At 41.3% G+C, this 13,660-nt stretch overlaps 2 protein-coding genes across 2 annotated transcripts in view; one reads left to right on the top strand and one right to left on the bottom strand.

Moving 5' to 3' along the window:
• The window catches only part of hsf1 (heat shock transcription factor 1), a 19,537-nt gene extending 16,427 nt beyond the window's left edge, over window positions 1-3,110 (top strand). The window contains exons 13-14 of the mRNA XM_044336475.1: window positions 1,338-1,392; window positions 1,539-3,110. Coding sequence (XP_044192410.1) covers window positions 1,338-1,392; window positions 1,539-1,720 — 237 coding nt within the window. The 3' untranslated portion in view covers window positions 1,721-3,110. The remainder of the gene's footprint in view (window positions 1-1,337; window positions 1,393-1,538) is intronic.
• The window catches only part of si:ch211-80h18.1 (uncharacterized protein LOC555593 homolog), a 27,981-nt gene continuing 16,490 nt past the window's right edge, over window positions 2,170-13,660 (bottom strand). The window contains exons 16-24 of the mRNA XM_044336481.1: window positions 10,542-10,607; window positions 10,423-10,455; window positions 7,054-7,089; window positions 6,817-6,861; window positions 4,826-5,750; window positions 4,438-4,500; window positions 4,092-4,269; window positions 3,745-4,049; window positions 2,170-3,684 (exon numbers count right to left, since the gene is read on the bottom strand). Of these exons, the coding sequence (XP_044192416.1) occupies window positions 5,716-5,750; window positions 6,817-6,861; window positions 7,054-7,089; window positions 10,423-10,455; window positions 10,542-10,607 (215 nt within the window). The 3' untranslated portion in view covers window positions 2,170-3,684; window positions 3,745-4,049; window positions 4,092-4,269; window positions 4,438-4,500; window positions 4,826-5,715. The remainder of the gene's footprint in view (window positions 3,685-3,744; window positions 4,050-4,091; window positions 4,270-4,437; window positions 4,501-4,825; window positions 5,751-6,816; window positions 6,862-7,053; window positions 7,090-10,422; window positions 10,456-10,541; window positions 10,608-13,660) is intronic.

Raw genomic sequence — 13,660 nt, forward strand, 5'->3', positions numbered from 1 at the left:
CATGAGGGCGTACACAGGTACATGAGAGTGTACACAGGTATATGAGAGTGTACACAGGTATATGAGAGTGTACACAGGTATATGAGAGTGTACACAGGTACATGAGGGTGTACACAGGTATATGAGGGCGTACACAGGTATATGAGGGCGTACACAGGTACATGAGAGCGTACACAGGTACATGAGGGCGTACACAGGTATATGAGGGCGTACACAGGTACATGAGGGTGTACACAGGTACATGAGAGTGTACACAGGTACATGAGGGCGTACACAGGTATATGAGGGCGTACACAGGTACATGAGAGCGTACACAGGTACATGAGGGTGTACACAGGTACATGAGGGCGTACACAGGTACATGAGGGCGTACACAGGTACATGAGGGCGTACACAGGTACATGAGGGTGTATACAGGTACATGAGGGCGTATACAGGTACATGAGGGTGTATACAGGTACATGAGAGTGTACACAGGTACATGAGGGCGTATACAGGTACATGAGAGTGTATACAGGTACATGAGGGTGTATACAGGTACATGAGGGCGTACACAGGTACATGAGGGCGTACACAGGTACATGAGGGCGTATACAGGTACATGAGGGTGTATACAGGTACATGAGGGCGTACACAGGTACATGAGGGCGTACACAGGTACATGAGGGTGTATACAGGTACATGAGGGTGTATACAGGTACATGAGAGTGTACACAGGTACATGAGAGTGTATACAGGTACATGAGGGTGTACACGGGTACATGAGGGTGTACACGGGTACATGAGAGTGTACACAGGTACATGAGGGTGTACACGGGTACATGAGGGTGTATACAGGTACATGAGAGTGTATACAGGTACATGAGAGTGTATACAGGTACATGAGGGTGTATACAGGTACATGAGAGTGTACACAGGTACATGAGGGTGTATACAGGTACATGAGGGTGTATACAGGTACATGAGAGTGTATACAGGTACATGAGAGTGTATACAGGTACATGAGAGTGTATACAGGTACATGAGGGTGTATACAGGTACATGAGGGTGTATACAGGTATATGAGGGCGTATACAGGTATATGAGAGTGTATACAGGTACATGAGGGCGTATACAGGTACATGAGAGCGTATACAGGTACATGAGAGCGTATACAGGTACATGAGAGCGTATACAGGTACATGAGAGCGTATACAGGTACATGAGAGCGTATACAGGTACATGAGGGTGTATACAGGTACATGAGGGTGTATACAGGTACATGAGAGTACACAGGTGTGTTGATTCATCACTTATTTTTGGTTTGATGATACTGTGATGTCACTGTCTCTTCCCAGCTCCTGTCTGAAGAAGCTCCGAAAGGAAGTGATGAAGGCAACACCTGCAACACAGGTAACACACACACACACACACACACACACACACACACAGGTGAGAAACATGATATTGTGCAGTGGAAGAACAGAGAGAAGAATCTTGTGTTTCCTATAGTTGACCTGTTGTCATGGTGATCCTGTGCTGCTCTGTGGTTGGTCCAGGGAAGCAGCTGGTGCAGTACACACCTGTGCAGACGTCTGAACCAATCGGTTTGGGGGAGGGCGGGGCTGACCTGCCACCTCCGCTGGAGCTGGAGGCGGAGCCTTTCTTAAGCTCAGACCCACCAACTGATGACCCGGCCGCCTCCCTGCTGAGCCACGCCCACCTGGACGCTGACCTCTGACATCATCAGAAGGAGGCGGAGACTTGAGAATAGTGTTGAATGTGACTCATCAGTAACCATAGCAACACGACAGTCTGAGCATGCTCAGCAGCAGCAGTAGATGATGATCAGCTGTAGATCAATCAGTAGGTCAAAGGTCGAGTTTTTATTAACCCCTTTATATACCTGTGTCTTCTTCTACTCTTTTTATTGTAGCGTTTGCTTCTTCTTTGCTTTAATTTAATCTTTCGTTTGATGCTTCCCGAGTTTCTCAGAGAACCGGGGTCACATCTGTGTGTCACCTGTGATGTCACACCTGGACCGGACAAGTGTTCTGTTTGTTCTGCATGTTCCATGTTTCCAACGATGATGAGGATGAGGATGATGATGATGACAATGATGACGACTAAGTGGTTTATAAGTTAAAGGATGTGAAGTTTGGAATGTATCGTGTGTTTTTTGTGTGGGTGATTGTCGGTCTGCCGCTGTAGGACACAGACCTGTTTCCTTTTCAAATTCAGGGATTTAGTTGTTATTTCTCCCTCCGATTTTTCTGCTGAACTCTGATGAGTCGCAGTTTAGAGCCTCGTTATCCTAACGGCAGTCAGATATGGATCTCCTTCACCAAACTGATATTACAATGGACTAAAACTCCTGTACAGGCACTGGACAGCAGCCGATCAGTCAAGTTTTCAAGAATGGCTTGTTGATTGTTTGTGCGAGCGCTGCTTGCTGTTTCTGTCATTTACTACCAGGATTTATCTGTAGTTTGATTAAAAATGTTTGCAGCCATTTTTAATGTGGAACTTTGAAAACTTTCATGTAGAACAAATTTTGTAATGAATTTTAATTATATGTGTATATATCTATTTATCTATATATACATATATAATTATATATATATAGATATATAGATATTTAATAACAACACTTTGTATATTGATTAAAAAAAATGTTCCATGTTACCGTGGAAACCACCCTACTACCATGGAGAAAACCTGTGTGTGATCAATATGACTCATATCAGATATCTATAAGTAATTCACATGACATAAAACGAACCAATCAGCTGCAGACAAACTTCACTTCAGGACATCTGATCACATGAAGCTTTCAGCTGTAACTCATGACCTTCAAGTAAGTGAACTTTGTCACGAGAATCGACTCAAAGTCATCAGGAAATAATGTCGTCATGTGATCTGCACATGTGCACTGATGTGTTTGTAAGTGGCGTGGCTTAGTGAACACATCTCACCTGTTCGATCAACATCGCTCTGCTAGCTGGCCACGAGCTAACAGTCAGGTGTGTCACATGATCACAGATCAATCTGATTGGCTGAGACATAATTAGCATCCATCAAGGTAAAGATTGAACTTTATACTGATAATAAAAGTTATTTTCTCTCTTGCAGTGTTTTGATAACCTTTATTTGAATGAGATTTGGTGTTGCGTGTGTACATGTTTTATACATATAACACGTACAGGATCCGTGTTCTTGTTGCAGACTTCACTGCAGCGACAGGTGTGAACTTCCAAAGAGTGAAAGGAGTCAGAGTCACCACACGTGTCATACGTGTGTGTGCGCTTTAGCTTCATTCTTCAGAAGATCTGTGATGCAGTGCTACGCATGAACTCATAGAACTGGAGTTACATCAATAATATGAGTCATTCATTGGTTCATACAGAGCAGTGACAACAGCGAAAACACTAACTGACCAATCACAGCTGTCGACGTGGTCCGCTGCATGTCATCACAGCAGCGTTCAAACTGATCGATCAGAAATTGATCAATCGCATTTTCATTTTGACGTCCTGAAGTGAACTTTGAGGTCCAAACAGGAAGCTGCTCTTCAGTGTAAAAGACTGATAAATATGTTGACGTTTGTTTCTAATTAAAAACATTTAATGAACCTGAGCTCACCTGTCCTCTACCAAAGCTCACCTGTCGTCTATCCGAGCTCACCTGTCCTCTACCTGAACTCACCTGTCCTCTACCAAAGCTCACCTGTCCTCTACCTGAGTTCACCTGTCTATCCGAGCTCACCTGTCCACTACCTGAACTCACTTGTCCTCCGCTTGAGCTCACTTGTCCTCTACCTGAACTCACCTGTCCTCTGCCTGAACTCACCTGTCCTCTGCTTGAGCTCACCTGTCCTCTACCTGAACTCACTTGTCCTCTGCTTGAGCTCACCTGTCCTCTGCCTGAACTCACCTGTCATCTATCCGAGCTCACCTATCCTCTACCTGAACTCACCTGTCCTCTACCTGAACTCACCTTTCCTCTTCTTGAGCTCACCTGTCCTCTACCTGAACTCACCTGTCCTCTGCTTGAGCTCACCTGTCCTCTACCTGAACTCACTTGTCCTCTGCTTGAGCTCACCTGTCCACTACCTGAACACACCTGTCCTCTGCCCGAACTCACCTGTTGTCTATCCGAGTTCACCTGTCCTCTGCTTGAGCTCACCTGTCCTCTACCTGAACTCACCTGTCCTCTGCTTGAGCTCACCTGTCCTCTACCTGAACTCACCTGTCCTCTACCCAAGCTCACCTGTCCTCTACCTGAACTCACCTGTCCTCTACCCAAGCTCACCTATCCTCTACCTGAACTCATCTGTCCTCTGCTTGAGCTCACCTGTCCTCTGCTTGAGCTCACCTGTCCTCTACCCGAGGTCACCTGTCCTCTACCCGGACTCACCTGTCCTCTACCCAGACTCACCTGTCCTCTACCTGAACTCACCTGTCCTCTGCTTGAGTTCACCTGTCCTCTACCTGAACTCACCTGTCCTCTTCTTGAGCTCACCTGTCCACTACCTGAACTCACCTGTCCTCTTCTTGAGCTCACCTGTCCACTACCTGAACTCACCTGTCCTCTTCTTGAGCTCACCTGTCCTCTACCCAAGCTCACCTGTCCTCTACCTGAACTCACCTGTTCTCTTCTTGAGCTCACCTGTCCTCTACCCAAGCTCACCTGTCCACTACCTGAACTCACCTGTCCACTACCTGAACTCACCTGTCCTCTTCTTGAGCTCACCTGTCCTCTACCCAAGCTCACCTGTCCACTACCTGAACTCACCTGTCCACTACCTGAACTCACCTGTCCTCTACCCGAACTCACCTGAACTCACCTGTCCTCTACCTGAACTCACCTGTCCTCTACCCGACCTCACCTGTCCTCTACCCGACCTCACCTGTCCTCTTCTTGAACTCACCTGTCCTCTACCTGAACTCACCTGTCCTCTTCTTGAGCTCACCTGTCCTCTACCAGAACTCACCTGTCCTCTACTTGAACTCACCTGTCCACTACCTGAACTCAACTGTCCTCTACTCAAACTCACCTGAGCTCACCTGTCCTCTACCTGAACTCACCTGTCCTCTTCTTGAGCTCACCTGAACTCACCTGTCCTCCACCTGAACTCACCTGTCTTCTACCCGAACTCACCTGTCCTCTACCTGAGCTCACCTGTTCTCTACCTGCCGGGGCCAGGAGGATTGTGGGAATAAAGATGGGGTCAAAGGTCGGCTGAAATATCTTCAGTTCAATAAAACACTTTAAAAACACACTGAGCTGCCTGGAAGTGTTAATTATGTCATATCCTGACCAACAGGATGATGTCATCAGGTCGAAATCATTGATTGAGAATTGATCACTGACAGAAGACAAATTCTCAGTTTGATGTTCAAAATATGCAAAAACATTTATTGAAGTTTAAAAAAAAAACACATTTTACAAATCCTGACAGTGAGGATGAATATGATGTCACATCCTGTATGATGTCATTAAATCAAAACAGAACCGCAAAACGTTTGTGATCCTCTCAGACTGTTTCTACAACAAAATAAAACAATGTCTATAAACAAAATCCATGTTTTAAATATTAAAAATCATCATGGCCTCTGCCACTCAGTGGGCGGGGCCTATCACTAGTGGGAAGGCTGTGATTTCCTGGGCCATGCTGATTGGTCGGTACACTGGAATCGATAGCGCAGGAATCGAACTCGTGGCTTGATGTGGAAGTCAGCAGGTATCCTCCAGTTCCACATTTTCTGCAACTGATGAAGAAACAAGATTTTACTTTGCGTCTAAATTCAGAACTCTGAGGTTCAATTTTGTCTTTATCTGTCACAGAAACTTTTATCAAAGCAGCTGTTAAAATGTTCAAGCAAAGATTACAAAAACGTAGCTACAGCGAGTAAAATGTTTGTGTTATATAATATTACATTTATTCCTGTTTCTTCTGTTATACATGGAGTATTCTGGACTGCTGCTTCGACAAATCAAGAAGAGAAATTGTAATATATACATTTATATATATAAATACATACATATACTATACACAGCATCTTGTAGACCAAACGGTTTGAGATTCAACATCTAACAGTGTTCAGACACAACAAGAGGTGACTTTTAAAGGCAGTGTTAGACTTTGTATCTACACGAGTTGAAAATGTTTCGACCATGGATGTATTGAAACGACTGAATACTGGACTCAAAGATGCCGATTCACTGCTCTACAGACGCTCCTTTTCCCATGATTGTGTTTGGGGGGAAACGCTGTTCGGGCCAGTGTGTATCATGTGATGGACAGGAAGTTGTTATTGCAGTTTGGCCACTATGTCGCATTGGCTACACAGCCCAGCGCAGCTCCTGGGGAGTTGGTTCAACTTGAATAAAAGATTTGAACGCATCCGTGAGCTTTCTGAATGTTCTTCATAAATGTAGACAGACGAGGCTGCAGGGGAAGATCTGAAAGAACTGGAGTTACTGCTGAGTTCGAGGTAAAGGTCTCTTTAGTCTTCTCTCTTCGTCACAGTGATGTCAGCATGTTTACGTTAAAGTTACTAGAACATTTATGTAACAAGATTCAGACCTGAAAGAGGTGATTGTTTTAAATGATCTGAAATTAGATCAAACTTTTGTATGAGGACGTTGTGTCACTCCAGCAAATACTGAGGTTAACATAATCAATACATCAGGAACCATCAGACAGCAGGGTTCTCCAGAGAACAGGATGGAGCTCCTCAGCACATCACAGGATCCTGAGTCCAGGAGAACGTGGACTGAGACCAGAAGACTGAAGACAGAACTTAATGTGTGTGTGTGAGTGTCGGTACCAACCTTCAGGACCCTGACCAGATGGGTTGTACTGTTCAGTGGCGGAACCTGCAGAGAACAAGCAGAACCAAGAAAACAGAAAGAACAAGCTTTCAGCACCTGATCTCAGGTAGAACACAACAAACCAGAAACCTTTAACCAGAACATCAAAGTCCAACCGGAACATTTAACCAGAAAACTAAAGTTTGTGGTTCTGCTGAATTGTTTTAATTTTGAACTACAAACATTTAAAAAACTTACCAGCCATCTGTGTGTGATCTGTCACAGCTGTATGATCTGTTATGACACACACATGTTAAAACACATACATGTTAAAACACACACACATGAACATACATGTTAAAACACACACACATGTTAAAACACACACACGTTACAACACACACACGTTACAACACACACACGAACACACACATGTTAAAACACATACATGTTAAAACACACACATGAACACACACACGTTACAACACACACACATGTTAAAACACATACATGTTAAAACACACACACATGAACACACACACGTTACAACACACACACATGAACACACACATGTTAAAACACACACACATGAACACACACACGTTACAACACACACATGAACACACACACGTTAAAACACACACGCATGAACACACACATGTTAAAACACACACACATGAACACACACATGTTAAAACACATACATGTTAAAACACACACGCATGAACATACACATGTTAAAACACACACATGAACACACATGTTAAAACACACACATGAACACACATGTTAAAACACACACACATGAACACACACATGTTAAAACACACACATGAACACACACATGTTAAAACACACACACATGAACACATGTTAAAACACACACACGTTAAAACACACACATGTTAAAACACACACATGTTAAAACACACACACATGAACACACATGTTAAAACACACACACGAACACACATGTTAAAACACACATGTTAAAACACACACATGTTAAAACACACACACATGAACACACATGTTAAAACACACACACAAACACACATGTTAAAACACACACACATGAACACACATGTTAAAACACACACACGAACACACATGTTAAAACACATACATGTTAAAACACACACACATGAACACACATGTTAAAACACACACACATGAACACACACATGTTAAAACACACACACGAACACACATGTTAAAACACATACATGTTAAAACACACACACATGAACACACATGTTAAAACACACACACATGAACACACACATGTTAAAACACATACATGTTAAAACACACACATGTTAAAACACACACACATGAACACACATGTTAAAACACACACACATGAACACACACATTAAAACACACACACATGAACACACACATGTTAAAACACACACACATGAACACACACGTTAAAACACACACACATGAACACACACATGTTAAAACACACATGTTAAAACACATACATGTTAAAACACACACACATGAACACACATGTTAAAACACACACATGTTAAAACACACATGCATGAACACACACATGTTAAAACACACACACTAACACACATGTTAAAACACACACACATGAACACACACATGTTAAAACACATACATGTTAAAACACACACACATGAACACACACATGTTAAAACACACACACGAACACATGTTAAAACACACACACGTTAAAACACACACACGAACACACATGTTAAAACACACACGCATGAACACACACATGTTAAATCACATACATGTTAAAACACTCACACATGTTAAAACACATACATGTTAAAACACACACACGAACACACATGTTAAAACACACACATGTTAAAACACACACACATGAACACGTTAAAACACATACATGTTAAAACACACACGCATGAACACACATGTTAAAACACATACATGTTAAAACACACACGCATGAACACACATGTTAAAACACATACATGTTAAAACACACACACATGAACACACACGTTAAAACACACACGCATGAACACACACATGTTAAAACACACACACATGAACACACGTTAAAACACATACATGTTAAAACACACACGCATGGACACACATGTTAAAACACACACGCATGAACACACACATGTTAAAACACACACACATGAACACACATGTTAAAACACATACATGTTAAAACACACGCATGAACACACATGTTAAAACACATACATGTTAAAACACACACACATGAACACACACATGTTAAAACACACACACATGAACACACGTTAAAACACATACATGTTAAAACACACACGCATGGACACATGTTAAAACACACACGCATGAACACACACATGTTAAAACACACACACGAACACACATGTTAAAACACATACATGTTAAAACACACGCATGAACACACATGTTAAAACACATACATGTTAAAACACACACACATGAACACACATGTTAAAACACACACACATGTTAAAACACACACACATGAACACACGTTAAAACACATACATGTTAAAACACACACGCATGAACACACATGTTAAAACACACACATGAACACACGTTAAAACACATACATGTTAAAACACACACACATGAACACACATGTTAAAACACACACACATGAACACACGTTAAAACACATACATGTTAAAACACACACGCATGAACACACATGTTAAAACACACACGCATGAACACACGTTAAAACACATACATGTTAAAACACACACATGTTAAAACACACACATGTTAAAACACACACACATGTTAAAACACACACATGTTAAAACACACACGTTAAAACACATACATGTTAAAACACACACACGAACACACATGTTAAAACACACACGCATGAACACACATGTTAAAACACACACACATGAGCACATGTTAAAACACACACATGTTAAAACACACACATGTTAAAACACACACACATGAACACACACATGTTAAAACACATACATGTTAAAACACACACACGTTAAAACACACACATGTTAAAACACACACACATGTTAAAACACACACACATGTTAAAACACACACATGTTAAAACACACACACATGAACACACACGTTAAAACACACACACATGAACACACACATGTTAAAACACACACACACGTTAAAACACACACACATGTTAAAACACACACATGTTAAAACACACACACGAACACACGTTAAAACACACACACATGAACACACACGTTAAAACACACACATGTTAAAACACACACACATGAACACACACATGTTAAAACACACACACATGAACACACACATGTTAAAACACACACATGTTAAAACACACACACATGAACACACACACGTTACAACACACACACATAAACACACACATGTTAAAACACACACACATAAACACACACATGTTAAAACACACACACATGAACACACACATGTTAAAACACACACATGTTAAAACACACACACATGAACACACACACGTTACAACACACACACATAAACACACACATGTTAAAACACACACGCATGAACACACGTCTCGACCGTAGAAGAACAGACCATGGTGCGTTCGACCTAAACTCTTCTTCTTCTGTGGAAATAAATGGAACTTACTGGAGTCCAGCGGAGTTCCTGTCGGATCTGAAACTACAGGAACACACAGAGGTTAACCACCTGTGACCTCTGACCTGTCAGCATCACTCAGTGTCAGCCATGTTGGAAGAGGGGCTTACATGCGTCTGTCCCTGTTGGGTCTGTTGCAACTGTAACCGGGTCTGTATGAGAGTATTCACCTGAAACTGAAAGAGAGGAAGAACGACAGGTGGACAGACAGGTGAGCAGAGAGACAGTCCACAATTAATGTCCTTAAAGAGCTGAACATTTTCATATTTGAATGCTGGAAGCTGAAATAAATTGCCTGAAAAGGCTGAAAGAAGAGATGCTTAGTATTAATATCAGATGACCTGATGACCTACTAAATACATCGGAACAGAAAAGGCATCGGCCCAAAGAGCTGAGAGTTGCAAAGCGTTGCTGAAAATGCTGAAAAATTGTGAAATGAATCTCTAGAACTGGAAGCTGAACTGCATTATCTCAGGAAGAGTTGAGATGCATTGCTAAAAAAGCTGGAAGCTAAACTGTAATATTGTCACTGTTTTCACTTGTACTATAATAAAGTGTTGAAAAAAGCTTAATATTTAAAAAAAAAAAAAGTAGAAAAAGTAGAAAAAAGTTGACTAGAAGCATAAATGTCCTTAAAGAGGAAGTTTAATATTTGAATGGTTTCGTACCTTAAAGTATGGAGACGCAGTAGTCGATCAAAAAACATACAGAAATAATATACAAAGCATCCTGAAAATGCAGAAATCTGAAATTAAATGAACCAGTAAGCTCCTATTACCATCTGTGTGCTTTTATTTTGGAAAAAAGGCCTCATCCTGAGCTTCCTACTAAGATCTTGTTACCGTCTGGAGCTTTTATTTTGAAAAACTAGTTCCACCCATAGTTTCCTGTTAACATACAGTGACTGTTGAGGGCTTTTATTTTGAAAAATGAGCCTCATCCTGAGCTAGCTGTTAAGATAATATTACTGTATTGGGCTTTTATTTTGAATGACAGTGTGTAAGTGTGTGTGTGTGTGTGTGTGTGTCCTTTAAAACTATAAGAAGTTAGACAGAAAGTGGTATTTGGTTGGACTAAACATTTAAGACTACAGGCCCTACATGGTGCAAACACATTTAGGGTTTGTCCAAATCCACTTTTGCTAGTTTAATGGCGGAAAAAATGGTCGCAGCACCAGGCACATGGTTCAAAAGGGTTGTCTTCAGTCTTTTAATTAATCATGGGTGTGTCTTGGGCGTAACAGAACAAGCTCCGCTCTAGAACATAGGAGATAGCGGTTGGCTGGTAAGTGTTGATAAAACTTTGTTTTTGAGTTTGATTCAGATTGAAGCTGTCGTCAGGCTGTTGTCAGGCTGTCGTCAGGCTGTTGTCAGGCTTTGTTGGGGCAGAGCACTTCCTGGTTTCACTCTCTGAGTTTCAATGGGTGGGTTGCGGATGGGGTTCCCACCCTCTATTGTTGCCTTGCTGTGTAAATCTGAAAGGGATTGCCATGCCGATGTATTAACACGGATAAGACTGAGCTCCTCATCATCGCAGCCAGTCCCTCCATACAACAAAACATCAGCATCCAGCTGGAATCAACCCAACTCATGTCCACAAAGACTGCCTGAAACTTGGGTGTCATGATCTATGACCAGCTAAACTTTAAGGTTCTTGATCATTGTAATCTCAGAAAAGTTCAAGAATATTTGTTAAATATTGTTCAAAAATTAAATAACAGTTATAAGGACTTGATCAGCTCTCCGAGGTGCTGATCCTGCTGCTGGCAGCAGCTAGAAGCTGTTCAGATTTATTTCCTTCTTTAGTTTAATCATTGTTTTCACCTCATTTATTTCCTCATGTCATCATGTATCGATGCAGCAGGACAGTCGATCCATGTCTGATCCGTTGTTGATATCTGTTTGCTGGGTCTTGACAGACACCCTCAACCTGACCGGTCTGTTTAAATACCTACATGTATTGCTATGATTTGGTAAAATAATTAGAAAAATTCATTAATCATTACTGTGATTAGTTAATTCTGATAAATATTATGACTAACGATTATGACGTAGTTTTTGAAATATGTTGATGTACACAATTATAATCTTTCACATTGTAATCCTTTTATTTGTAATCTTTTGCATGTTTGTATACGCATATCATTGTCTTGATAATGCACCTTAAAATAATAGTGAAATACTGCACCATTGACTTCAGACCAGGTTTTTGTTGGTCAACCATGCAATCGCCTGACCACACCTCATCTTCAGACCAACACGCCCATGGGCGCTCAGATGGGCGCAAGTGCATTTGCTATTTAAACAACATGAGCATTGGACGGGAAAATGACAACTGCATCAATCTGAAATTTGCAAAGACACTTTGCACTTTTTATTTTTTTATATATCAGTAATCCTTGTGAGCTGGAAGCAGCAGCTCTGCTCTGAACGTTTCCAACAGTTTTTTCTACTTTCAGGCGAGTTGATGTCGGCTGGTGACGGATTCGTTTATATGGTCGTCTGCTCCTCGCTGAGCCATGACTCCATCACACAGCAGCAAAGTAAAATAAGTAGTTTACCTGTTGGAGGTGTGCTGGCTGTGTGCAGCTCTTCATCATCATCATCATCATCATCATCACTGTGGCTGTTTCTGCTTGTACTCTTCCTCCCTGCATTATTTCTAACTGATCTGCTCAACAAACTGCTCCAAATACCTACATGTTGTTGTGTCTTCCGGTTTTTAGCTCTGTTTATTCAGTGAGGAACATCAGCCAATCAGAACAGAGTGCGCTCACTGGGAGGCGGGCCTTAAAGAGACAGGCACTAAGACTGCCTGCCATGAATATCACTTACAAAATGATTCCAGTAGGAGGTGACATAAGGGATAGAAATACTTTCTTGCTTAAATAATGAACATACAACTCTATTATTATTTTTAGATGGTACAAAACAGATTTTACCACAAGGAGTGTCAATAGGGGGATGTACTGAGGTATCAGTAAGATAAGGAGTACTTTTATATAGAGCCACAGAACCATCAGGCACTACTCTCATTACAAGGTGATATTCTTTAGTCGATATTGGAAAATTAAAATGGGAGATAAATTCACTGTAAGTCATGAAATGACCCTGTGAGTTGAGCAGCTGACCCAACAAAACAATGTTCCTTTCAAACCAATTCTTTCAAAAGATAGATCTGTTTTTGTATAAAATGTCATCACTGTTCCAAATATTATAATGCTGAAAGG

The sequence above is a fragment of the Thunnus albacares genome, chromosome 19 (assembly GCF_914725855.1).
Source record: "Thunnus albacares chromosome 19, fThuAlb1.1, whole genome shotgun sequence".
NCBI lineage: Eukaryota > Metazoa > Chordata > Actinopteri > Scombriformes > Scombridae > Thunnus > Thunnus albacares.